Source organism: Dipodomys merriami, unplaced genomic scaffold (genome assembly GCF_024711535.1).
Source record: "Dipodomys merriami isolate MVZ:Mamm:240054 unplaced genomic scaffold, mDipMer1.0.p SCAF_2, whole genome shotgun sequence".
Lineage (NCBI taxonomy): Eukaryota > Metazoa > Chordata > Mammalia > Rodentia > Heteromyidae > Dipodomys > Dipodomys merriami.
Window position 1 is genome coordinate 62,878,598 of NW_027203381.1, and position 25,538 is coordinate 62,904,135.

The 25,538-nt window shown below is 38.5% G+C and overlaps 1 protein-coding gene across 1 annotated transcript in view; it reads left to right on the forward strand.

The window, feature by feature from the left end:
* Nucleotides 1-931: 931 nt before the first annotated feature.
* Tprg1 (tumor protein p63 regulated 1) overlaps nucleotides 932-25,538 on the forward strand; it is a 102,319-nt gene continuing 77,712 nt past the window's right edge. Inside the window, exons 1-2 of the mRNA XM_070028689.1 lie at nucleotides 932-1,156; nucleotides 14,173-14,264. Of these exons, the coding sequence (XP_069884790.1) occupies nucleotides 932-1,156; nucleotides 14,173-14,264 (317 nt within the window). The remainder of the gene's footprint in view (nucleotides 1,157-14,172; nucleotides 14,265-25,538) is intronic.

Consider the following 25,538-nt stretch of genomic DNA (forward strand, 5'->3'; position numbering starts at 1 on the left):
AAACTTTTTCTTCACTTCTGGTGTTTCACAAGAATTGGGAAGTTGAATTAAAATCACCTTTATTTGTTTAAGAACAGGTGGAATTAATGTCACATGCCATGTCAACACCGGGCCTAGAACCTTCCATTTAGCATTGGGAGCAGATTTTCTGTAGGAATGGCCTATATGTGTTTGAGTGTGCAGGCTTGGCTTAGACATGCCTTCCTCAAGACTGGCAAGTGCCTTCCATTTTCTTTTGCTTTGCTTTATTTTACAGCTAAAAATTAACAGGTTTGAGTGTTAGTGGCTCACACCCATAATCCTAGCTTCTCAGGAGAGCAGGGAAGTCTGAGAGATTCTCATCTCTAATTAACCAGCAGAAAACCAGAAGTGATTGCATGGTTCAAATGATAGAGTGCCAGGATTGAGTAGAAAAACTAAACAGCATGAATTTCTGAGTTCAAATCCTGTATGTGTGTGTGCACACACGTGTGTACACACGCACACACACACACACACACACACACACACACACACACAAATGTGCTGAGTTATAAGTGGTCTTGTGTCCTTTAGTTGCCCACAAAACAGACCTGAAGGTATGGTATTATTGCTATAAGCTTCTAGTCTTGTAAGTTTTTAAGCAAATCTAGAAGAGAAATCGTGGTAATTGTTTCATGCTGTTCTTCCCTTCATTCTTCTGCTGTTCTCCAGGAATTAACAATGAGACAATGGTTCATTTTCTCTGTTTGCAGAGTCTTTGCTTCTCATCTGGCAAATGGTCATGGGTAGTAGGTGGGCGTCGGTGTCAGTAACTCTCTTTGGATAATGTGTGACAGCTTGGAAATATGGTTTGTTCATCATATCCCATTTTGGCATAACCAAGGTACAGATGCCTTGTTTTTCCTTTTCTAATGAAAGGATTGTTTCTTATCCTTCTATAGGCTGAAAAATGTCAACAATTGGGAATTTCGAGGGATTTCAGCCTGTGTCTCTGAAACAAGACGATGATGATCAACCTTCTGAAGTTGATCACCTGTCAGTGAAGGAGAAGCATGTGGGCAAGGAAGATCCCAGGCCCAAGCAGATCTCAAGGCAGTCAAGTGTGACTAAATCAACACTCTACCCCAATCCTTACCACCAGCCCTATCTCTCACGGAAGTACTTCGTTACACGGGTAAAATTGATGATGCTCCTAAATACTTTGTAAAACTTAAAAAAAAACCTTATTATCCTTTAATATAATACATGTTTGGCAAGTTGTTAGACTTGTTACTAATTTCATTTAATAGACAAAATAGTTGTGATCTAAGTATTCTTATGTGCAATGGACTGATGGCCGTCTTGAACTTCGAAGAAGCAAAGACTCTGCTTGTGATGGCTCAGACAGTAATAAGAGACATAGTCATTCCAGTCTCCCTGGATTTTGGTCTCTTTTCTGTGTTGATGCTAAATGCAGCCTCAAAGAATAAATGTTTTAAGCCATCAGTGGTGGTGTCTGACTCTAATCCCAGCCACACAGAAGGCACAAATAGTAGGATCATGGTCCAGGCTGTCCCCTAATAAAAAGCATGAGTTCTTATCTGGAAAATAAAAACATTTGATAGGGTCATGGTTTGATAAGAAGAGACTGTCTAGCAAATAGAAGGCTCTAGATTCAAACTCTCATATTGCCCCAAAGAGAACTTACTTTGGAAAATAACTTTTTTTTTTTTTTTGCTTTATGGATAGAGAATCTGTAACATAGCAGCGGCTAGAATATAAAGCTGTGAAAGTGTTATTTGGAAAAATAACTGTAGGAAAGGGTTGCTAAGAATGGGCTGAATTTAAAGATTGATGTTGGGATTCTGTATTTCAGTGTGGGAACATGCACTTCAAGAGCTGAGTCTGTAGCTACAGTATGTAGCTGAATGTTCACATCTGTGCAGAATATGTAAAAAATGCTATCTTAAAGCCAGATGCAAGTGGCTCATACTTGTAACCCTAGCTACTCAGGAGGCTGAGATCTGAGGATTGCGGCTCTCAGCCAGCCAAGGTAGAAAAGTCCATGAGATTCTTATCCCCAATTACTTACCAAGAAGCTGAAAGCTGAGTTGTGGCTTAAGTGGAAAAGTGCTAACCTTGACACAAAAACTTAGAGACAGTACCCAGGCCCTGAGTTCATGCCTCAGTACTGGTGTGTGTGAGTGCATGCACACACACACACACACACACACACACACACACAACTAAATGCTATCATATCTTTCTAGTATTTTAGTTGATGAAAGAATGCTGCATGTGGGGTGCTGGTGGCTCACGCCTGTAATCCTAGCTACTCAGGAGGCTGAGATCTGAGGGTAAAGGTTCAAAGCCAGCCCAGGCAGGACAGTCCATGAGACTCTCCAATAAACTCCATGAGACTCTCCAATGAACCACCAGAAATTTCCAATAAACCACCAGAAAACCAGAAGTGGCACTGTGACTCAAGAGGTAGAGAGGTAGAGTGCTAGCCTTGAGCTGAAGAGCTGAGGGACAGCACCCAGGCCCAGTGTTCAAGCCTCACAACCGACAAAAAAAAAGAAAAAAGAAAAAAGAGTGCTGCATAAGTTTCTTATGTCTTTCTCTGTTGAAGTTTCTTTCGACTTAATGGTTTTCTTTTTTTTTTTTTTTTTTGGTTCTGGTCATGGGGCTTGAACTCTGGGCCTGAGCACTGTCCCTCAGCTCTTCAGCTCAAGGCTAGCACTCTACCACTTGAACCACAGCGCCACTTCCAGCTTTTTTCTTTTTGCTTATGTGGTGCTGAGGAATCGAACCCAGGGCCTCATGCATGCAAGGCAAGTGTTCTACCACTGAGCCACCTTCCCAGCCAAACTTAATGGTTTTCTTTCCCAATTATTCAATGTTCTTGTCAACAAGAATATTGCAATCAAGGAGACAAATTTGAGGAGTGTGTGCTGTGACAAGTGACATCCAATTTTAATATGTACCTGGGTCATATCTTTGTTAAAAATTATATCAACTAAATATATAAATGAGAGTGAAGAATCTGTGACTATTTACAACTTCAATGAATCCTGATTTGGTAGCCTTAAAAACATATTTAAGATAAAGTTTTAGCTAAACCAACTCTATGTGTACATGCATGCATGTGTATGTGTGTGTATATGTGTGTGTGTGTGTGTGTGTGTGTGTGTGTGTGTGTGTGTGTGTAAGTGTTACATAGCCTCCCATTTGCAAGGTGCTTTGGTAGGTGCTAAAACTGTATTTGCATGAGTGTTTTTTGCATATGTCAAGCTATGGTTTGCATTCCAAACTATATAAACTTCATCGGGTATGCAAAGTTGAGTTGTATGAGAGAGGTGTAAAGGAAATCAAAGCATCCTGCAGAATTTTATTATCTTTGATATGGATGATGCCAGGATGTGATGAGAAAGAATAATACAGTGATAGAGAATAAGGGACTTACCCTTGAGAGCAAGTAAAGTCATGAGAGCTGGCTAAAAAGTCTTGTGAAATTGCTGTCCTTACATGTGGTGATGACCCAGAGGTTGGTCCTAAAAGGCTGTGTAGCGAGAATAGGGAATTGTGAGTAAGAAAAAACCCTGCATGACAAAATTGAAATTCTTCATGAAAAAGGGTAATTCCTAAGGAGAAATTGGGGGCCATGTCTATTTCCCACCAACTCTACCAATACTGACATGAGTCAGTTTTAGAAGTGGTACCTTTACTCTTGGTCCAGGGGTAACAGAATTGTGTCTACATTAGAGAAAACGAAACTCTAGAAAATACTTTGCACATTGTGTACTCAGACTTTAATGAAAGAAGACACAGGTTCAAGTACTGCCTCTTGCGATTAAGTAAACTCAGGTTGTAGCTGCCACAAATAAGAGCTGCTACAGTGCATAATAGCCTGCATTGATTTTCAGCATGGAAAAGAACTGGTGTTTCACTTCTGCCTTTTGAATCTTTTACACATGTCTCTTGTGGACAACTCTAACTTACAAATATACAGGAAAAACAATTCTAGAAACTGTAGCTCTAACACAGCTGAACTGACACTTTCCAGAGCCACTACAGATGTTAATATATATTTACATGGTATTTCTTTAAATTTTTGTGGTCTGTAGCTTATATAACTCACATCCCTTTTTTATTTGGTCCTCTAATGTACTACTGTGAGGTAGGCAGGGGACAATGTATCATCTTTGTCTTAAAGTGAACATATTGAAGTTTCAAAAAGGCAAAGTCAGCTCTACAGGTCACATTCTATTACTAGATCAGCTTCATATAGATTCTGGAAACTTCTGACTGTGAGTCCAGTGCTTTTGCTAGCATGTAAATGAGAGTTTATGGACTTTTATGAGAATTATCAGTAAATAGCTTTACTCAATGTGAAGAACCTCTTTTATAGGCCTATTAAAAACTCTCTAGACCAAGAAACATAATATGAAGAATTCTTTTTGGCATATGAGTATAATGAATGCTCATTAACACATGGAAGAGTAATGAAAATACGACTTTAATAAAATACAGCAGTTGGAATTTGCAATGATATATATTTTTTAAAATAAATAATGGAATGATCCAATTTTATGAAATCAGATCTGTTGGTGTAGTGGTATTTGGAAAGAGAGTATGTTATACATATACAGAGGGGATTTGAGCTCGGAGAAGGGCTTAATATCACATTAATGAGCTTTGACTGAAGAATGCGGTCAATGACAAACCTAGAACTAGAACTAAAAAGTTCACCAGCTCTCAATCCATAGTTCCAAGATTTCGTGCCATAGTTAGGAAAAAAATGTACCCCACACTAAACATGTAAAGGATCCAGGTTGCAATTTGAGAAACAGTGAGTGAAAAAATTTCTTGGCCAAACATTTCACTAAAAGATTTTAAGATCATCAGGCAGGAAGTGGTTTATTGATGTAAAATTGAAAAATGTGATTAAGCAAAATAAATAATCCCATAATCTCATTGCTCAAAGTTAATAAAAACCCCTTGACTATCCCCATGTTGTACAAGGGGGAATGTGTAAACTGTTCTTACCCATATCAACAATATGCTTTAATAACACCATTTTAACAACTCCATAATATCCCACTAGAGGGATAGGCTACAGTTTATTTAACCTTACTCAGATATTTAGACGGTTTCCTGTTTGCATAACTTAAAGTTGGAAAGAAAGCTCTTCCTTGTCTTCGGTGGTGGGATGTCGCTCAAGTTTCTCAGGTGCTAAGAATGTTATAATAAGAAAATAGACCAATTATATGTATTTTGAGCTGGATTTGCAAACATGTTACCAATATGGAAATGCAAATTCATTTTTGACAAAAAGGCATTTTTAGCATCAGAATCTCAGGTACTATTAGGTCATAACATAAGCTAGTTTGGGCCCTGACAAGACTTGTGCTCTTTTCTTGTCAATCTGGGAGGTTACTTCTTCCATCTTCCAACCTGTTATTTATTAACTATGACTGTGCTCCTCCAAATCAGTTTGGCAAATTCTGCTCAGAGATAGAGGATCTTAAGGAATATTCTGTTCGTTACTGAAACACACAAGGTCAATTGGCTTTAGGACAGTGCCAGAATCGGAAGATAAGCCTGGGAAGATAAGCCAGGACTCCGGACGCTTTTCACCTCTATTCTATCTCTGACCTTGGAAAATAAATTAGAAGACACACAAATTGAAGTTTAAACCAACTCCCATCAGTATGCTTGGATAACCTTTTCTTTTGGTTTCATGTATCTGCTCTTACTGCTTAGATATAGCTATAAAAAGGCCTAGTGCCTTCTCTGAACAAAAGTATCCCTCAAGGCTAATAACTTGAGGTATATTATGGTAATCATCTTAGTTGTGGAGACTGATCTTCAAAAGCAACTTCTTATGAAAGGAACAATACTTAATCCACATGGAGAAAGATATTTTTAAACTCCCTGTAGGACTCTATATTTGCAGATACCTTATCAGAAAGTTGAAAGCAATTCAGGATAGGGAATTATCTCTAAATTTATACTTGAGAATATAAATTACATACAAACTAATGGGACTAAAACTATTTGATCTTTTAATATTTAATTAATGGTTCCCCATGGCCTTTTTATAGCATGTGTTCTATTGTGAGCAACGAGACTTTAATAAGCAGGTTCAGGACTTCCCATTGTGTAGTGAGATGTCATTGCTTCCATGACACTAATTTGGCTTTCATCGTCTCTCCCTTTCCCTCTCTCTTGTTATAGGGATCCCTGTGACTTGCTCTCACATTGAGAACAAATATACCTAATCATTTTATTGTTATTGTCTGTACGCGTCTAGAAATTAGACATCTAACTGGGAAGAGGTTTCTCGATGCTCCTCATATTGAAATCCCCTGAAGATTGTAATATTATAATAAAAATGATTTGGGAGGGGAGCAAATCTATCATAATAATGTATTAAGATGCATTCTCTTCATTTTCTGGGAAAGACACACTTGCTTTGTCTTTATAAATCAATCTGACTTAGAGCTGATTTTCTTACCAATGTGTTCATTACAAAATGATCTTTAGCCATGATGGCACCCCTCCAGGGAAACCTGCATGTGTGCATTTTTCTGGACACATTATTTCTTTCTTGTTCCATGTCTTCCCCTCTTCCTGTGTAGCTAAAGAGCTTACTGTGTGGAAGACATAAGCAAGGACCTGGGCATTATTTGAGTGATAACTGGTCTGGGCTAGCCAAGCTGGACTAGGTTTGCTTTTACCAACACTGTTATAGGCTAGTTTATAAGCCAATTCTGTTCGTTATGTTATGTAACATGATGCATGCCTGTTAGTTAATGTTTTCCTATTTGTTTTAGGCTGGAGTTTTAGATTCATTTGTTCAATTACACTAAGCATTTGACCCCATATTCTGCTCTAACAATTGTACCGTGTTTCATGACATCTCCCAAAAAAACTCTTTTGCAGTTATTTTTATCTTATCCACGTAACAAAGATGAACAAACAAATGCACAGACTGCTGATATGATTACCATGGATCCGAAAGTCACAAAGAAGTCTGAGATTTAAAGTATGACATTGAAGCCACAAATCAAAGTGTTTGTATACTTTTTTTAAAATTTTGCTGTGTTTAGTGTTATACATCAAATGGTTGAAGTTACCTTACTCTAATAATCACCAGTAATAAAATGGAAGAGAGGGAAATTATCTTTCAGAGTAGATTTCCCTTCTGTGTTTTGTAAGGGCCTGACTGATGTTTTCACTGAGGGTGGCAAAAATAGTAAGAACATTGACAGATCTCCAGAAGCCACCAAATCACCTTCCCCTTCTACATCTATTGCTTTCCTGCTCATAGGAATCTACTCACTATTAGTAGTTTCTACAGATCCTTCTAAAGTTACTTGAGGCAGGAATATATTTTCTATTCTCATTTGTATGCAGAAAATGGTCTATTTTCACTCCCCTTCCTGCTATTTTTTTGCTTTTCCCTTGATAATATATTTTTAAATGTTTCAATAGTCATTTTTCTTTTTTTGTTTTTTTCTCTGTGTGTGTGTGTGTGTGTGTGTGTGTGTGTGTGTGTGTGTGTGTGTGTGTGTGTGTGCTGGTACTGGGGTTTGAACTCAACTGCTTTGCTTGTGGCCTGCTCTCTACCACTTAAGCCACAACTCTACTTCCTGCTTTCTTTCTTTTATTTTTTGGTGGAGTCTCACAGACTTTCCTGCCCAGGTTAGCTATGAATTATCTTTAGCTCTCAGCCTCAAGAGTAGCTAGGATTATAGGCATGAGCCACTAACACCTGATACCTTTTTATACATTCATCTTACTATATTGTATGAATGTCCTTTATAATATATCTAACTTGTACTCTACAAGAAAAGTTAGGTAATTTTCCTACAACTTTCCTTACTCACAAACAAAGGGTATAAAGAATCCTTCATACGTAGGTTATTTTGCATATATGGAAGAATTACTCAGCTATAACATCACAGAGATGGGATATCTGGATCAAAACATAGATCATTTTTCATTCTGATAAATTTTGGAAATTACTTTCTATAGGGAAGATTGCAGGATTTAAAAAAATTACATTATTATATTCATCTTTACATAATTTTGGCAAGGTGCCTGGCATAAAAGGATTCAACAAAATGCTTATTTTAGTATTGTTTCATTATTCTCCAACTCTCTATTTTTTTTCTGAAAAGTATTAGTTTCACCACTGAGTTATATTTATGAAGCCCAAATTATGTGAGAAGAGAAAGAGGGGGAAATATCCATGTTGAGTCATCAACAAAAGTATTATTTTTTTAGCAGAGTTTGAACATTGGGTCTGGTAGAATTAGACTGCAAGGAGAGCTGAGGTTGGGGGATGGGAGAATTGCCCAGGGATCATAAGATTTTCCTTCCAGGACAGTCCAACATTGCCTCCAAGGTCACTGGAAATGAATAATGTGGACATAACCTTCTATGTCAGCAGCAGTTCAAGGCATAAACTTGATGGTGGTCTAGAAGTCGCTGATTTCATGACACATAATGTTTCAGCTAGCCTGGAGGTGCCCACATGCTTTCTGACAATTTTTTAGCCAGAATCAGACCATGTTAGGAAGCTAGAATCATTTAGCCTACTCGTAACTATTCAACTCAACAAAAAATATGTTAAAATGACAGAATCACAATTTGGGGATTGTAAGCTCTATGCTTCTATTTTCTTAAAGAAAGTTTGGATCATCTGCTTGATTGACAAATTTGGCTGCATCTAGTCTGCAATCTCACAGTTAAGACAACAGAGGGCCACAAAATTCAAATCACTGGATATCGTCACAGAATTAACAAATGACAGACCTGGATACAAATCCTGGCCAATCGCTTCTGCTTAGGCATTGTCTCATCCATGCCTAAGGGCTTGGGCTCTGTGGAGTGAATAGACAGCTGGTGTGGGCAGGTACAGTAAGGGAAGTATTGTACCATTTACCAGTACTTCATTTGAACCAGTTATACTCCTCTTGTTTTCTTTTACCTATGTGCCAATACTGGTGCTTGAACTCTGAGTCTGAGCACCATCCCTTAGTTTTTTGGTCAAGGCTGGTGCTCTACCACTTGAACCACAACTCCACTTGCAGTTTTTTGGTGATCAGTTGCAGATAAGAATCTCACAGACTTCCTGTCCCGGGCTGGCTTTGAATCTCAATCCTCAGTTCTCAGTCTCCACATGTGTAAGCCAGTGGTGTCTAACTTCATTTTTTCATGATTAAATGCCCATGCCAGACTTATTAATAAATGGACATTGTTTCAATAATGTTTCAAAGCCTTTAATGTATTTATTTTATGCTGGTCCTGAGGCTTGAACTCTAGGCCTGGGTGCTGGCTCTGAGCCCCTTTTGCTCAAGGCTAGCATTCCATCACTTGAGCCACACTGCCCCTTTTGGCTTTTTCTGTGATTTAATTGGAGATAAGAGTGTCACAGACTTTCTTACCTGGCTGGCTTTCGAACGGATTCTCAGATCTAAGAACCCTGAGTAGTTAGAAGGTGTGAGCCTCCAGTGCCTGGCAAAATGCATTGTGTGTGTGTGTGTGTGTGTGTGTGTGCGCGCGCGCGCGCGAGTGCGTGCGTGCGCGCATGCTGGTCCTAGGGCTTGAACTCAAGTCTTAGGTGCTGTCCCAGAGCTTTTGTGCTCAAGGCTAGCTCTTTACCATTTGAATCATAGCTCCACTTCTTCAAGCCTTTTATTATAGGTTGAAAAAAAAAAGGAAATTCATATAACCTTCTTTCTCTAGAAGGAAGAGATATTTAATTAGGCCCTAGCAGACATTATAATGCCCAAGTTCTCTTTTGTTAGCAAAGGGTAGTCACTAGTTAGATTAATCCTTTTGTAAGAGAATCATCACTCAGGAAGGAATAGGAATGGTAGCTTTTATAGAAATTAAAGTCCTATTATTAAAAGAATTCACATAATATACTGCATCTTTTGTGTCATTCACGAAACCTAGTGTTGGAGTAAAGGCAGAAGTGGTGTGTTAGGTATCTAAAATTGAAAAGTCTGGGTTTCTTATTTCTGTCACTTGTTAACTAAGCAAACTGTAAATTACTCCCAATACTGGGAAATGACGTCATTGTTATAGTGTTTCTAAAATGGTCAAGACTTGGTAAATCCTGGTCTTTCATGGTTGTCAAGCTTGGCTGGACATAAAGATAACCTAGCATACTTTAAATATTTTTAATATACTTATGAAAGGGCCTGTCTTACTGAGTTTCCAAAACAATTTATCTAGTATGCTGATGTTCAAATTTTTATATGCTCCCTGGTGATGCTTCTGTACAGCCAAGAAAATAATGTCCCATAGAGCAGTGCTGTGAAGCATAGACTTCAAACCAACAAACAACATCACCTGGGAACTTCTTAGAAATGCAAATTATATCTAGTGGCTCACACCAGTAATCCTAGCTATTCACCAGCAGGCTGAGATCAATCTTAGCTACTCATCAGGAGGCTGAGCATCAACGCCAGCCTGGACAGGAACATCTGTGAGACTCTTATCTCTAATTTTCCACAAAAAAGCTGAAAATGGAGCTGTGGTTCAAGTGGTAGAGCACTAACTTTGAGCAAAAAAAGCTCAGGGACTGCACCCAAACTCCTGAGCTCAAGCCCAGGACTGGCACAAAGAAAGAAAAAAGAAAAGAAAAAGAAATGCAGGTCTCAAACCATACTGATTGAATAATAAGAAACTCTCATTATGGTTCTGTAAATCTGTGTTGAACATATATCTAGGTAATTCTGATGTGAACAGAACTGTAAGAATCTCTAAGCTAGTGAGTGTACAAACTTATTTGAACAAGTGTCAGTCCGTGTTTAAGCTAGAACTAGGGTTGTAAACACTTGGGGAAGAATAAAGTGATGCTAGACGATTGGAAGTGTTTGTCACCAAGAATCAGCTAAACTTCGTGATCCCAGGAAGAAGGCTTTTTGTGTCTTATTAACGTGTATTCTTAGAGGAGAGAAAAACTGTGATTTTAAAATGTGTAGTTGGGCATGCTGGGGCAAGTTGACTTGCTTCTCTGATTCACTGTATAAAGGTAGAAAGCTGGCAATGGCAAACAGGTTATAATGGCCAAAGTAGAAAGATAGGGAATGTTTGCCAGGATAAAAGTGATTCTAGTAGCTATGGGAAATAGGAAAGGATTCCATCTTTACTCTCCATCCAAGATCCACTCAGGCTAACTCTGGCTAGGACCTAAAGGATGTTTTGTGTGTGTGTGTGTGTGTGTGTGTGTGTGTGTGTGTGTGTGTGTGTGTATGTGTGTGTGTGTGTGTGTGTGTGTGTGTGTGTGTGTGTGTTTCCCTAGCTGGCTCACCAAAGCTGAAATTGAGTTTTAGACCCTTGTCCAGAGTCCTAAGTTAGGTCTGGCCAATCAGCCCATATGCCAAATGAAGAGACATTGTGCATTGAGGGGCATCTGTGTTGATTTTATATCTTGGCTATGGTCAACAACACTGCAGGGAACATGGTTGCTTTAGTATGGCCTTGTTTGTGTTCCATTGGAGAAATGCTTAGGAACGGAATTGCTGGGTCATAGGAAAGCTCTATGTTTAGGCTTTTGAGGAACCCCCATACTGCTTTTCAGAATGGTTAAACAAGTTTACATTTCTAACAACAATGTAATAGTGTTCCCTTGTGATACACACACACACACACACACACACACACACACACATACACACACACACAATGGAATTCTACTCTTCCATCAGAAAGAATGATATTGTAACATTCATAAGGAAATGAAAAGTCTTAGAAAAAATGATATTAAGCAAAGCAAGCCAGACCCAAAAAATGTAAGTTGCATTGCTTCCCTCACTTGTCATAACTAGAATGCGCCTATAAATCTACAAGTAAACACACTTGATGGTAAAGGACAAAAAAAATACAATTGCACAAGATAAATTATACAGGACTCTAGATATTCCCACAGAGGGACCAAAGAAGGATATTCTTAGGAGAGAATCACAAAGGCACAATTGCTATGTGCATATTATCATATATAATTATATTTATTGAACTGAACTCCAAGAAATAGAAACAAGGGGTTGTTTTTCCCTTTGTTTCTGGTTTTCTGTGTTTTTGTCTTGTTTGTAAGTCTGCTTGATGGAGGCCAAGGGGGAAGAATGGAAATGGTGGGACAAATGGGGAACAACTGCAGCAGTGACACTCACTTAGACACTATGTTGAAAATGAACTGTGCAATTTGGGAAGGGAGTAAAAAGCTAGGAGAAAACAGGGAAGGGGTAATACTGTTCAAGACGAAATGTACTCATTACCTTGCTGATGTAATTGTAACCCCTCTGTATGGTACTTTCACAAGTTAAAAAAATGTACTCATTATCTGACTTATGTGACTGTAATCCCTCTGTGTATCGCCATACAATAACAATAAAAAGAAAAAAAATCCCTCCAAATTAATATATGTAAATAAAAAATGCTTGGTACACCAAAAAATAAATAAACCCAAACATTTTCTGAAAACGAGAGAGAGAGAAAGAGAGAGAGAGAGAGAGAGAGAGAGAGAGAGAGAGAGAGAGAGAGAGAGAGAGAGAGAGAGAGAGAGATTGTGAAGGGCAGAGGGAAGTTATTATAGGCAGTTATAATACAAGACAAGACAAGGCAGCACTTCAGTACATCTTCAGCTATTTCTATCTTAAGGGATATAGACATTAGATTCAGGTTAAGTACAGAGAGATGGGGGAAGGGAGTAGAAAAAGTATGCATAGTTAAGAGTCCCAAGTTAAAGGTATGGCCTGGTTGACCATTAGCTTAGTTTTTGCCTCAGGAGGAATTCTGGAGAGGTTGTTAATACTTTATTACTGTAACAAAACAGGAAAAAAAGTGGTCTTCTGGTTTTTCTTTGGCTTCTTGCTTTAAGATGATAAGAGGAAGACATTGCTTGTTTGATGGGCAGTTTGCCTTCCATACAACCATGATGCTAGTTGAAATGAACTCCAAGATTTGGAAACAAGAGGTATAGCAGTCTTTTTCCCTCTCCTTCATCCTTTCTCTTTCTCTCTTTCCCTCTCATTTGCTTACTGTTACCCTATCCCTCCCCTCTTCGCTCTCTTCTTATCTCTCTCCCTCTTCCTCTCCCTCTTCCTCTTCCTCTCTCTCTCTACCCCCCTCCCCCACACCACTTTCCATCTTTCTCTCTGCAGTACTGAGTATTGAACTCAGATCCTCCTTCCACTTGCTTTGCAAGCATTCCACCACTTGAGTTATGCCCCTGGTTCTTTTCCTTGTAGTTTCTTTTTTCAGATAGGTTTGAACACTTATACCCAGGTTAACCTGGTAAAAAGCAAGTAGGAGGAGGACCTGAGTTCAATCCTCAGTATTGTTGAGAGATGGAAAGGGGTAGGAGAGGGAGAAGGAGAGCGAGAAGGGGAGAGAGAGGGAGAGGGTAACAGTAAGTGAGAGTGAGAAAGCAATAAGAGAGAGTGAGGGAGAGGGACAGGATTGCAAAACCTCCTGCTTCCATATCTTGGAGTTTATTTCTGTTAGCATCATGCGTTTTTTGTTTGTTTGCTTGCTTTTTGTTTTTGTTTTAAAAGTTCTGTGTGAAGTTATTTCATTTTATTCCCCTTCATTCCCCCTCCCCTTTTGGTTTATCCCCTGTTGTCACTGTCTTAAATTTGGTGCCCTGTGTCTTATATATATGCTTATCTGGCTTGGGGAAGGGAAGGGGAATAACAAAATGATGACACAAAGGGCAAAGGGTGAACCAATGCAACAGAGTGATACAAGACGCCGTGTTGGAAATGAACTTTACAACTTGGGGGAAGGGGAATCAGGGGAGAAGGAATGTGGAAGAAAATGAAGGAAGGGACAACAATGTTCAACAAGAAATGTACTCATTACCTCACCTATGTAACTGTAACTCCTCTGTGCTTCACCCTTACAAGAAAAATACAAAATGCTGCTAAATGCTTTGAACTTCCTGTTTCAAATTCCAAAAATGGCTGCCTTCGTTTCTAAGAGAAAATAGGAGTAAGACTTCAGAATACACAATATGTATTTGTGTGTTCTACCTAAGGAAAGCACTTAGGAAAAAACCAGAGCTCCAGCAGAAAACTTGTATCTTTCCTGCTTAGTTATCTAGCTGGAGGAGTTGCTACTGAATATTCTAAGTAATCATAAACACAAGGGGGTGCTATCTTCTCTAAACTAAATATTTTCTTCTTCCAGCCAGGCACCATTGAAACTGCCATGGAAGACCTGAAGGGTCATATCGCTGAGGCATCTGGAGAGAACATTCAAGGTTTCTGGCTCTTGACAGAGTGAGTAGTTACAGCCAAATGTCAGGAAATTAAAACATGGCATTTTGTTCTATATCACCTTTACAGAGTGCTACACAAACATGGGGATATGTTAGGGCTAGCATCACAATTCTTTGAGCATGATTTAATATCAAGAGAATGATTAGTCAAGCCATTTGTTTTCAGATAAATATGAATAGCTGTGTCATAAGAATGCATGCTTTAACCTCAGCTCTGAACTTAATGAGTTGTGAAGTAAGGTATACCTGAAAACTTGCTTTCTTTTTTTTCCTGTTTTTTTTTGACACCTATTAATATTAAGGTATCCTGTACACATGGAATTTCATGCACTCATGTTTTCTTCTTTGATTTCAACAGTTCGTTTTCTAGACTTTGAAGCCATCTATCTTCTTTAAATGGTGGTTCTTTAGGGTCTATTTTGGTATTCCTCTGTATTAGAACCTTCTTCTTCCTTCTGATTTCAGTCATGTCCACAAAATGAGAATTTGCTCACTCTGCTCTGGTTGCTGAATTTATTAGCTGGTCTAGTGATTTCTTATGTAACAGAAAAAGCTGCAAGTTGTAAAGAAGATGATTCAGGCGGCTGGACTTAATAAATGGGTTCTGAGTCACTGTAATTGTTCAAACACAAGAAAGAGGCCCATTGTCAGAAGAAAGATCACTTTCGGAGTCTTTGCATGATTGTTTGCAGCTCAGTCTTTTTCTTTGTTTGATGAGAGATTAGAGTATGTCAACAGTGGGGAAAGGCAAATGAAACACTAATAACAAAAATAAGAAAATAAAATCCCAATGCCTTAACAACAACAAAACAAAAAGCAAACATTCAAGCTAGAAAGGAAAGAGCCTAGGGCTCCTCTTGCCCTCTTGATTGTTTTTATAATGAACTGAGTTCCATACACATGGATCTCAAGAATAAAGAGCTTTAATATATACCCTTCTCTAACCACACCAAGTATACAAGACGCTCCATATACCTCTGTGTATGAAGGGAATGACCCAGCTCCCAAATTCGTTGATTTTACCTCCTTCTGTGTAGATGAGACATCTCTGGTTGCTCATCAGAAATTTGAGGCATGTTTAATTCTCAAATAATGATTCTGGGATTCTGGTTTCATAATGATGAGAGTAAAAAACCTTTTCTTATGTATAGCTTATTAAAAAGTATGTTTAAATTCACAAATTTTCTTTAACTTCCTGGCATCCTTGCTCATGATTGTTATTTTACAAATCAGAAATGAAGGCTGGGACCATGAATGGTAGATGGAGAATGTCTGTGAGAGAGCAAGGTAGGTGAGCAGCACCTGTACTCACCTTGAGGCTGACTGGGTTCTGATTATTCCAAAAGGGTGTAAGGTACAGTTGCTGGGTGATAGATGAGCTCAGCTAAATCTTTAGCCATGATTGGTCAGACTTCTAGCAATAGTTTGAAAGAGGAGAGCCAGATGGGAATTGGAGGGAGAAGAGTCTGGGGAAATGTTTGTGGGCCTCATGTGTTGGGTTAAGCAACTTAAATGCTATCCCTTAGGTGTTAGGAAGCCACTGAAGGATTGGAAAAGTGAAAATATACTTATATTTTATGAGGATCACTGCATAGTCGTAATCTCTTATCTAAAATCTTATAGAGCGACATGAATTGAAAGTGAGATATTTTTCATACTTTAAAATGGTGAGATAATGCATAGGGTATTTGTTTTATGCACCAAGAAGAGATCTAGGAAAGCCCACTCCATAAAAAAGTTTCTTTCAAGCCCCACAACTGACAAAAAAAAGAAAAAAGAAAAAAGAAAAAAAAGTTTCTGGAGGGCAATTCAAAATGGAATAAATAAAACCATAAGTTTTATTCAGATATGGTTTCACCATAAAATACGTTTGTGCCACACCTGCCATTTTCAGAGCTGTATTCAAATGGAAATGTGGTTGACAGTTTTTGACTTGTATGTTTGAAATATAGGGCCAAATGGATGAGTAGCAGAGCAAAAGACAGGTTAGGTACTTATACAGTAGCAGTGAGGGTCCTATCCACTGCTGTAAATCCCCTGGTTTGCTCTAATTCATAAGAGGTATTTGGTAAAATTTCAGAATCTTAAGAACAAGCTGTTAAACATTAAGAATAATTAATATAATAGTTTCACCAAATATATAAAGCATAATAAATAAATGCATTACATTCTGATTATTTTATTTTGATGTTGAGCATGTTTTGGGGGCTCCTTAGTCTATTATATTGTTATAATGGAAATACCATATAATATTGGGGAACTGAGCTTGTATTCCTAATTCCTCCTTCAGCGATAATACTGTTTTCAGCTTTTGTTCAGCCAGCTTGGAAATATTCACACCACAGCAATTGGTAAAGACAACAAAAGAAAGCTTACTTTCTTGATTTATTGCTTTGTTAATTATTTAGCTTTAGAGTTTCCTGGAAATATGTTAACAATGTAGATAAAATTCAAAAAGTGGGTCTTGCCTGTAGCTTTTCCATTATAATAGCATTAAAGGTTTAGGAATTTGTATGTTTGTCCCCCATGGTATAACCTCTGTTGTCATTGTATTTGATTCTAGTGTCCTGCATCTTATATATAGAGTTTGGGGAGGGGAATTTGGGGAGGAGAACGGAAATAACAAGATGCTGAAATAAGGATACAGGATGACCCATTGTAACAACAGTTGTATAAGACATTATGTTGAAAAAGAACTTTACAACTTTGCGGGGGAGGAGGGGACAGGAGGGAGCAGTCGGGGAGATGGGGAGGGAAGAAATGGGAGAGGGAAAACAAAGGAGGAGGTAACAATGCTCGATAGGAAGTGGATTCATTACCTTGCTCATGTAACTGTAATCCCTCTCTAAGAAAAAAGTTTAGGAATTACAATTCCATTGGCAGAGCTGGAAAATCCTAACTGTGAGACACCCCCCCCCCAAAAAAAAAGAAAAAAAGGATTGGGAGTTGGAATGCCTTCTCCCAATACACTCTCTGAATGCTGAGAGTTTTCCTAGAAAGGTCAATCAGTCTGTGTTTATTGCTTCCACCCTAAACTGTGTGGGAATCTAAGGGTCTATGCAAATTGTAGGCTGGTTACTGTTTAGCTCTCCTTCCCAGAATAAGGTCAACTACAACTTGTATACAAAATATTGTCACATGTTGAATTTTTACCTTATTTCCCACCAATAAAAACCTTGGTTCATGGAACTTTTGGATCTGTTGTTGGAGGATGGCTATGGGTCCCCTAGTGGCCTAAACCTCAGCTCCATGGTCCAGTCTTCATAATTGCATTGCTCCTGGGCATGGTGGATTAAGGAGCATGCAGCACCCAGTGGGTTGCAACTTTCCATCATTAAAAAAAACCACATCAAAGGTTAAACATATCTTTATCCAATGATAAATGATAAATGAATAAAATCTTCCTGGGTAATTCTGGAAAGGCTATTACAACCAGGCAGAAAGCTGCAAGGTAGCAGAAGATCATGTTCTGGGTCTGTGTCCAATGCATTCTCCACCAGCTTTTCTCATTATGTTGTGGATCCCGAATGCATGCCAGAAATAACAAAAATAAACAAACAAGAAAAGCCCTTAAACCGCTTGTGCATGCAACATTCCTTTGGTGCCCACAATCGCAAGAGTCACATGGCATTTACTTTAAAAGAGAAATACTAAAAAGGAACTCCATTATTTATCTCAGAACATTTCTTGAATGTTGCATTTGGAGTAGAGAAGTTATATATTAATATCCGACAGAGCTGGATTTTGTTGATGCTCGATTATTAGGAAAAAATCACGTTAACACTTGGGTTTGGGGTCTGGGAACTGATAGGTTGACTGCGGCATGATTTCAGGTTTACAAGGAAGTATAATAATACTTCATTGAGAAACTACAGCATAGGCAGTCAGCTTATTTTATTTTATTTTTTGAACAACCTAGGCACTGTCCCTCAGCTCTTTGGCTCAAGGCTAGCGCTCTACCACTTGAGCCACAGCACCACTTCCTAGATAATCATTTTAGAAGGTACTTTGTGCACACAGTCTCACTTAGGTCTCTCAACAACCTTGTCTTCCAACTTCTCAAGAACTTAGTGAGTGAAATTTGTAAAACTCAGTCTCACATGTCCACAGGGAACCCTCCTGAAGAGGCTGAGTATCCAGTGTGACAGATGGGACCAGATAGTATCTTTTAAGTGTGAATTGAAAGGGACAAATGAGTTTGGCACACTTGTTTATTCTAGTAGTGCCGTCATAGAGGCAAAGGGCTTAAAAATTAAGTCAGGGAAGCCAATTAATATTCTGTTCATGTAATGTTGTCAATTGATATGGATCTATTAATTGGTAAAATTAGGAAAGTGAGTTTGAAGGTATTCAGGAAGAGGACACAAAGAACAGACAGAGAGGCCAGAAGGGGAACTGGAAAAGTGTAGCCATAAACTCTAGCTAGAGCCCACTGAGCTAAATTATGGGTATCTCAAAAAGTATCTGTCTGGATCTAGGGCTTTAGCCTGACCTATCACAATGATTTATATACCTGCACAGCTATAAAGAAAAGATGGTGTCTATTTCAACCTTACCTCCTTTCCTTCCTCCCTTTCTTAGTCCTTCTGAAAAAGGATACTTTAAAGAGATCATGTGTGTGCTTTTAGAAGAGATTCATTAAGCTTGTACCAAGGAGAACATCTTGACACTTTGTGGAGCCTCCAAAAGGAAGATGTGATGACCACAAAGTGGCTCTTCAGTACAATGGATTCCAGATGTCTTTGTCAGTAATAGCGTAGGAACAGGAGATGGGATCTTCCCTGTACACCCATTTGGGTGAAGTGGTGTACGGGGGAGGTATTGTTGTTCTTATGCCTCTTGCTCCTAAGTGAGAATCTGTGCCTCTGTCAGTGAGAATCAAATAGTTCTTGCTTGTCATCATCTTTGTGAAAAACACTTAGAATATGTTTCATTATTATTTCTACCATGCCATCCAGTATTGATTCAAGCACTTTATTGTTACAAATATATGAAATCGAATTAATGATGTGTCAAATATGCAGACTGTAGAATAAAAGGAGGACTGAAGAAACAGTGTGGTATCATAGAAGTAGTCCTTGAAGACCTGGCTTTGAATCCTGGATCCAGTAGATCCTATCACTCTAGCTGCAAACCTGTGGGAGGTATCCTGGTTTGTTTTTTTAAGTTTTAATCCAGGAATTTTCTTTATTTCATTAGAAATCCACTGCTCATGAAAGAAAAAAGAAATCTACTATGAAGTTTTAGTATATATCTTTCTAGTTCCTTTTCAAGCATTTTTACTAAGGTTCATTACATATAATAATACAATTTATTAAGTATATAACATATATCACAAGTCTGGCATTACATATTAATAATTTGACTTATACAAAACATGTATCATATAAGTGCTGTTTGTGTATTGCCACTAGACAGATGATTGTAAGGCATATAATTTTGATGATCTTCAAGTGGTACTACTCTATTTCCTGGTGCTTTTCTTAGTTATAGTGGGGTTTTGCAGAGTTATTTGTTTCCTTATTATTTAACAATTACTTTTCAAACTGCCAGTGGTTACACACATTTTCTTTTTTTAATTTAATTTAATTTTATTGTAAAGGTCATGTGCAGAGGGGTTACAGTTACATAAGTAAGATAATGAATACATTTCTTGTCATTGTTAACCCCTCCCTAGTTTTTCTCCCACTTTCCCTCCTTCTGATTCACCTCCCTTCAAGCTGTAAAGTTTATTTCCAACATAGTGTCTTGTGAGTATCAGTGTTGTATTGGTTGACCCTTTTTCCTTTGTCTCACCATTTTGTTATTCCTCTTCCATTCCTCAAATCAGAAAACATATATACAAGACACAGGGTACCAAAATCAAAAACAGTGACAACGGGGGATAAACCAAAGGAAAAGAAAGAAAGAAGAAAAGAAATAACTTCATATAGTACATTAAAACAAACACACACACACACACACACACACACACACACACACACACACACACACACACACACACACACACACACACACACACACACACACAAAAACCCCTTTTGTTCCCAAATCTTGGAGTTCATTTTGATTAGCATCATTTTATATGGTCATATGTATATAACTATTGAGCTATTGTGATCCTCTGCCAGGATTATCCTAGACATATACTATTATAAATGAGAGAAATCTTGGAGCCTGTGTTTCTTTGAGTCTAGCTTACTTAATATGATTTTTTCTAAGTCTTTAAGAATTTCCTTAAGACCCTCCCCCACAGTATAACCCCTGCTTTCACTATATTTGATGTCAGTATAACTTGTGGAGGAGATGGGGAAAAACCAGTTGTTTAAGGATACAGGTGGACCTGTTGCAACAATGAGAAGTACAAGTTGTCATGTCCAAAACGAGCTTTACAACGTCGGTGGGGGGGGGAAGGGGGGGAAGGAGAAGGATTGGGATTGGGGGGGAGGGGGGAGGCTGGGAAGGGATGTGAAGGGTAAACAAAGGAGGAGGCTGCAATGCTTGGTAAGAAATGTACGCATTATCCTGCCCATGTAATTGTAACTCCTCTGTACAGTATGTTCACAAATAAAATTAAATTAAATTAAAAATAAAAAATAAAGAAAAAAAAAGAATTTCCTTAAGAATGGGAGATACCATTTTTGCAATGGAAACAAACATAGAATTCCATTGTGGGTGGTTGCATATCTTAGCTATGGTAAACAATACTGCAATGAACACAGTTGTGCTGATAGTTTTAGTGTGGCCTTGTTGGTGATCCTTTGGGTAAATGCCCAGGAGTGGGATTGTTGGATCACAGAGGACCTCTATGTTTAGTCTTTTGAAGAACCTACATATTGCTTTTCAGAGTGATTGGTTACACGTATTTTCAAGGGCTTATTATTATTCTTTTAAATTTGAGTTTACCGAGTAAGAAGTGTCTGTCACTACCACAGAATGAGATTGTATGGTTGGGAAAAATGAAATATGTAAAGTATCTTAAAGATAAAAAACAACCCTCAAAAAATATTTGGGATATACTTTAAAACAGGAAAAATACGTGAAGCATCCACGCTTATTGTTCTGATAAAAATTAGTAAGAAACATTGGTTACAAATGCTCCTCCTTATTTAAACTTCACAGCAGTGGTACCAATTAGGAAGCATTACTTCCAGTTTTCAATGAGAAATCAAGGTGAGGAAGATTATTACAGCCCTAAAGTAGCAAAAATGAGGTTCTGCCAATTATGTTTTTGACATTTACTAGAATCTTTTCACTACTGTGCAAAGATCAAATGTGTACTTGGTATTTTATTGCAGCCTCTCAATGGATAAGGGTTTCCCTTCCATCCCCCCTCTCTCTTCATTTCTTCTCCTTCCTTCCTTTCCTTTTTCCCTTCTTCCTACCTCCCTACCTAGCAGGCATTGAGTTCACGATTCTCCTATCTCAGACTCTTGAGTGTTGGTCTTACAAATATTTTCAACCACTCCCTGACCTAAGGCCTTCCCTTTTATATTTTTCATGACCTGCATAGTCCACTGTGGTTCCTCTATCAGAAACATGTTTGATGAAACAGAATTATGTCTCTTAGACTTGATGAACTAATTGGAAGCGTGCAGTGCATCTCCGCTTAATTTAGGAAGATTTCTCCGAAGAAAAATCTCTTCTGGATATTTAAACCTAAGGGTGAAGAAAGAAAAAAAAAATCAACCTTGGCCTAGGAGACAAAGGGACACTGAAGATCAGGCATCTAGAAACTCACTTTCAGGCTGAATTTTGCCTCTCTGGACTACACTGATCCCCAGAGCAGCATGGCACTTTTACACCTGTTCTCAAATGACCCGGGAGACAGGCTGGGAGGAACTGTTGGCTTTATTTTATGGATGAAGAAATTCTGATATTAAATGACCTGCCTAAGGGCAAACACTTATTAAGGGTCACAGGAGAGCTTGGCTTGGTGACACCTCTCTCCCAGCCTAGTTGTCTTCTCCTTGATTGTTCCTGCTACATTTGTGATTTTTCATCTCTTGACACAGTGATCACCTGAAGCTTAAATTGGTTAAATGATCTTTGTGCCTGTGTCTAGTTTCTTTGTTGATTGTCTTTTGTTTGCTCAGAGGAGGGTCAGGGGTTCATTGTGCAAGTTCAAAGACCTTTCCCTCTTTTCCTCTCCAGAGCTTTCTCCGGCTTGTGTTTGTTCATTTGACTTTATTTAGTCTCTGACCAGAAACAACTAAAAAAAAAAAAGTCAAATACCTGTAGGGGATGGTAATTGATGCTTATGGACTAAAGCCAATCACTCTTTTATCTAGTCTAATTGAGATAAAGCTTTCATTAATCCTGTAATGAAAAAACACTACTAACAATAATTAAAAGGCAAATAGAGCAAAGCACTAGAAATAAGAGATTTCTAATCATCTAGAGTCATGAGGCATCGAAGGAGGAAAGTACTATGCAAATTATGTGAACATTTGGAATTCTTTTACTCAACCTCATTTCTTCTTCTTCTGTGTATTCTAGGTCTCTATTACCAAGTCTGTGATCCAAGAATCAGCATTATTAGCATTACCTGGGAGCTAGGAGTGTATTAGCCATGCTAACCCTACACAACTCACCCCAGACCTACACTGCGTCTGAGCTCTCATTTTTGTGGGATTCCTGTGCACACTAAGTCTGAGAAGCACTTGTTCAGATTGTGCTCATGGTCATCGTCCATGTGCTAACATGGCTCCCTCCTTACTACCTCTTGACAATTCTGTTACAGTCCTAAGACCTAAAATCCTGTATGACATGCCCACTCCAGATCTGTTAAACATGGGGCCCCTTTAGAAACTGGTTCAGTTGAATTGAATCGTCCGCTCTTGCCCCAAATTCCTGATTTGGGAATGGCTGGACAACTTCATTTTTCTCTTATTTTGAATGACTTTTCCCTCTTTGCTACTGGCCTACATATCCTTCAGGCATATCAAATCCATAGAGCCATAGAGCCACTAACGCAACCAGAATCATTCACTCCCTTACTTGTGCTCACATTACACTACAGAGAATAGTTCCTTGTGGAAATTGTGAAGGGATTGTGATTCACTTTTGTTCAATCTTGTTTCACCCCGTCTCCCAGTACCTAGTACTTAGACCCTACCACGAACTTGAGTCAAATTTAATTCTAATGGAGACTTCCATTGGCACTAGTAGGATCCATCCTTTAATTCCTGCCTCCATGTCTCTGGGCCTCCAAGTACCTCAAAGCTGAATAAAACTCACTTCTGTCCTTGGGTGAAAGCCTTTGAGCTGAAAAGTGCTTCAAATCTATCAAGATGTTAATGACCTGTGGCAGGACTCTGGGAGCAACAAAAGTAGCTCTGTTGCCAGAATCCATTTATACTGGCTGGGTGTTTTCAGCAATCATTTAATTAAGCACATTGCTTTTTTCTATAAATTCTCTATGGCAGCAACCTCATCCAGATTGCTAATGGTCCCTGAGTGACCTGCATTATAGGACAGTGAGGGCATTTAGTTACTGCAGTCATGATGTACTTGGATGTGTTTGTTTTCCCATGGCTGTAACTGATTAGGGCAGACTCAGAAAGAACCAAGAGGTGAAAGAACTCTGGTGCATGCAAATGCCTGGTTTCATCACTTGCTAGTTAATTGACCTTGATTGTACAAATCTCATATCTTCTAGGTGTCATTTTTATCATCTAATAAATGTGGATGTTAAAACTGTAATGTGTGTGTGCGTGCGTGTGCACATACACTTGCGTGCGCACATGCATGTTCATGCGTGCGTGAGCCAGGCTTGAACTCAGGGCCTTGAGCTGTTTTTTTGCTCAAAGCTATCACTCTATCACTTAAGCCACAGCTCTGTTTCTGGCTTTTTGGTTGTTAACTGGAGGTAAGAGTTTCACAAAGTTTCCTGCCCATGTTGGTTTGAAACTCTGATCTTAGCCTCTTGAGTAGCTAGGATTTCAGGTCTGAGCCACTGGTGCCTAGCAAGATAGTGAGTTGAAGGATTATATTTTGAATAAATGTATAATGTTTGCAGTGATTTTTACTACATGTTTTATACTACATAAAAGTTGGATTTCTTATTATAATTGTATAGTTATATTCATTCATTCATTTTTATATTTACTGAGCTCTTTTTCTAAGTTGGGGTATTCACTAAGTGAGGAAAATTCAGAGACAAATAAGAAAAGATGTCCATGTTAGGGTCTAGAAAATCTTATGAAGAGGAACAAAAAAAAGGAGTTTATGACACATGCTGATATGCAGTCCTACAAATGATTGTATGGGAACCCAGACATCACTGGTATTGTGAAAAAGATAATGGGATGAACTAGATAAAAGAAGGAAAAAGAGTTTACAAGAATATATGTGGGAGGATGGGAATGTGGCTTAGTGGTAGAGTGCTTGCTTAGCATGCATGAAGCCCTGGGTTTGATTCCTCAGTACCACATAAACAGAAAAAGCTGGAAGTGTCACTGTAGCTCAAGTGGTAGAGTGCCAGCCTTAAGCAAAAGAAGCTCAGAGACAGTGCCCAAGCCCTGAGTCAAGCACCAGGACTGGCAAAAAAAAAAGATATATATAATAGAGAGAGGGAAGACTATAGAAGGAAGGGATAATGTGTGTGATAGGTTTTAGAAATCTAATAGCTCAGTGTAAGAGAGCTAGAAACAAGATAGAAAGATAGGAAGGAACCAGAAATGGAGAATACTTCTAGGTTAGGAGTTTGAAGCAGTTTCTTATAGAAGCACACATTAGAGCTTCATGGGCAATTTCTACCCTACTAAGCACACTAGACAAAGTGTGCTCTAAGTTTGCTAATGTCTTGTCATTCCTCTCAGGCCCTTTGCCTTCCATTCCCTGGATGCACTGGTGTGTGGGAACTACCTCTTAACCACTCAAGAGGGCCAGCACCCCTTCCATAAGCCAGTTCAATGATCTCACCTTGGTATCCTGACACCATTTATGGTAATTACTTATACCAAGAAAACAAAAGCAGAATGTTAGTATTATTTGAAACTTATTTAATGTTTATGGAATACTGTTGCATTTGTGTTTCTGCTACAGTCATCTTTCTCTCTTGATTAAGTGAAGGGTATCAGATGAGATGTTGACATTATTAGAAAGGCATTAGACTCTGGAAATAATTTCCTGGTGAATTAATGTACTGTTATTTCATAATAGAAAACAAATAAGACTTCAATCATAATATGGAATTAATCAATACTTATAAGGGATCACAACTATTATACAGACAAGTATTATGTTTCTTACTTGTGAAAACACTACCTGA